The sequence below is a fragment of the Gavialis gangeticus genome, unplaced genomic scaffold (assembly GCF_001723915.1).
Source record: "Gavialis gangeticus isolate Ggan-Ray unplaced genomic scaffold, GavGan_comp1, whole genome shotgun sequence".
In the NCBI taxonomy this organism is placed as follows: Eukaryota; Metazoa; Chordata; order Crocodylia; family Gavialidae; genus Gavialis; species Gavialis gangeticus.
The window spans coordinates 35,841-36,200 of NW_017728965.1; the positions used below are offsets into that span (position 1 = coordinate 35,841).

Genomic DNA, 360 nt, shown 5'->3' on the forward strand with positions numbered 1-360 from the left:
ATGGCCACATCCACATACCACTGTGAGCCAGCTAATGTCACTCTGGGCATGGGGGTAGGTAACTGCCCAGACAGACATATGCCCTGCTTGGTGTCACTGGGTACAGTAAATCTATCAGGTACATTTGACCTATAGGGAATGATGGAAGGAGAATCTCGGGCAATACTCAAGAGGGCAACTCAGAAGACATCTTACCTCCAAGCGCCGGATGATCTCACGGAGTGGGAGAGCTGATTCATTCCCTCCGATGAAGGTGGTCGTGGGCAAGTGGAAGACCTTGTCAAGATCCGATTCATCCAGCCCGTAAAACCCTGCAGGATTTTCGGTGGTTGGGAAAAGCCAAAGCGGGGGGGGGGGGGG

General features: G+C 53.1%; 1 protein-coding gene across 4 annotated transcripts in view; it reads right to left on the reverse strand.

Moving 5' to 3' along the window:
• The window catches only part of OGDH (oxoglutarate dehydrogenase), a 70,738-nt gene that overhangs the window by 34,559 nt on the left and 35,819 nt on the right, over positions 1-360 (reverse strand). For all 4 annotated transcript variants that reach the window (XM_019503949.1, XM_019503931.1, XM_019503957.1 and 1 more), the window contains one exon: positions 196-311. In XM_019503949.1, coding sequence (XP_019359494.1) covers positions 196-311 — 116 coding nt within the window. The remainder of the gene's footprint in view (positions 1-195; positions 312-360) is intronic.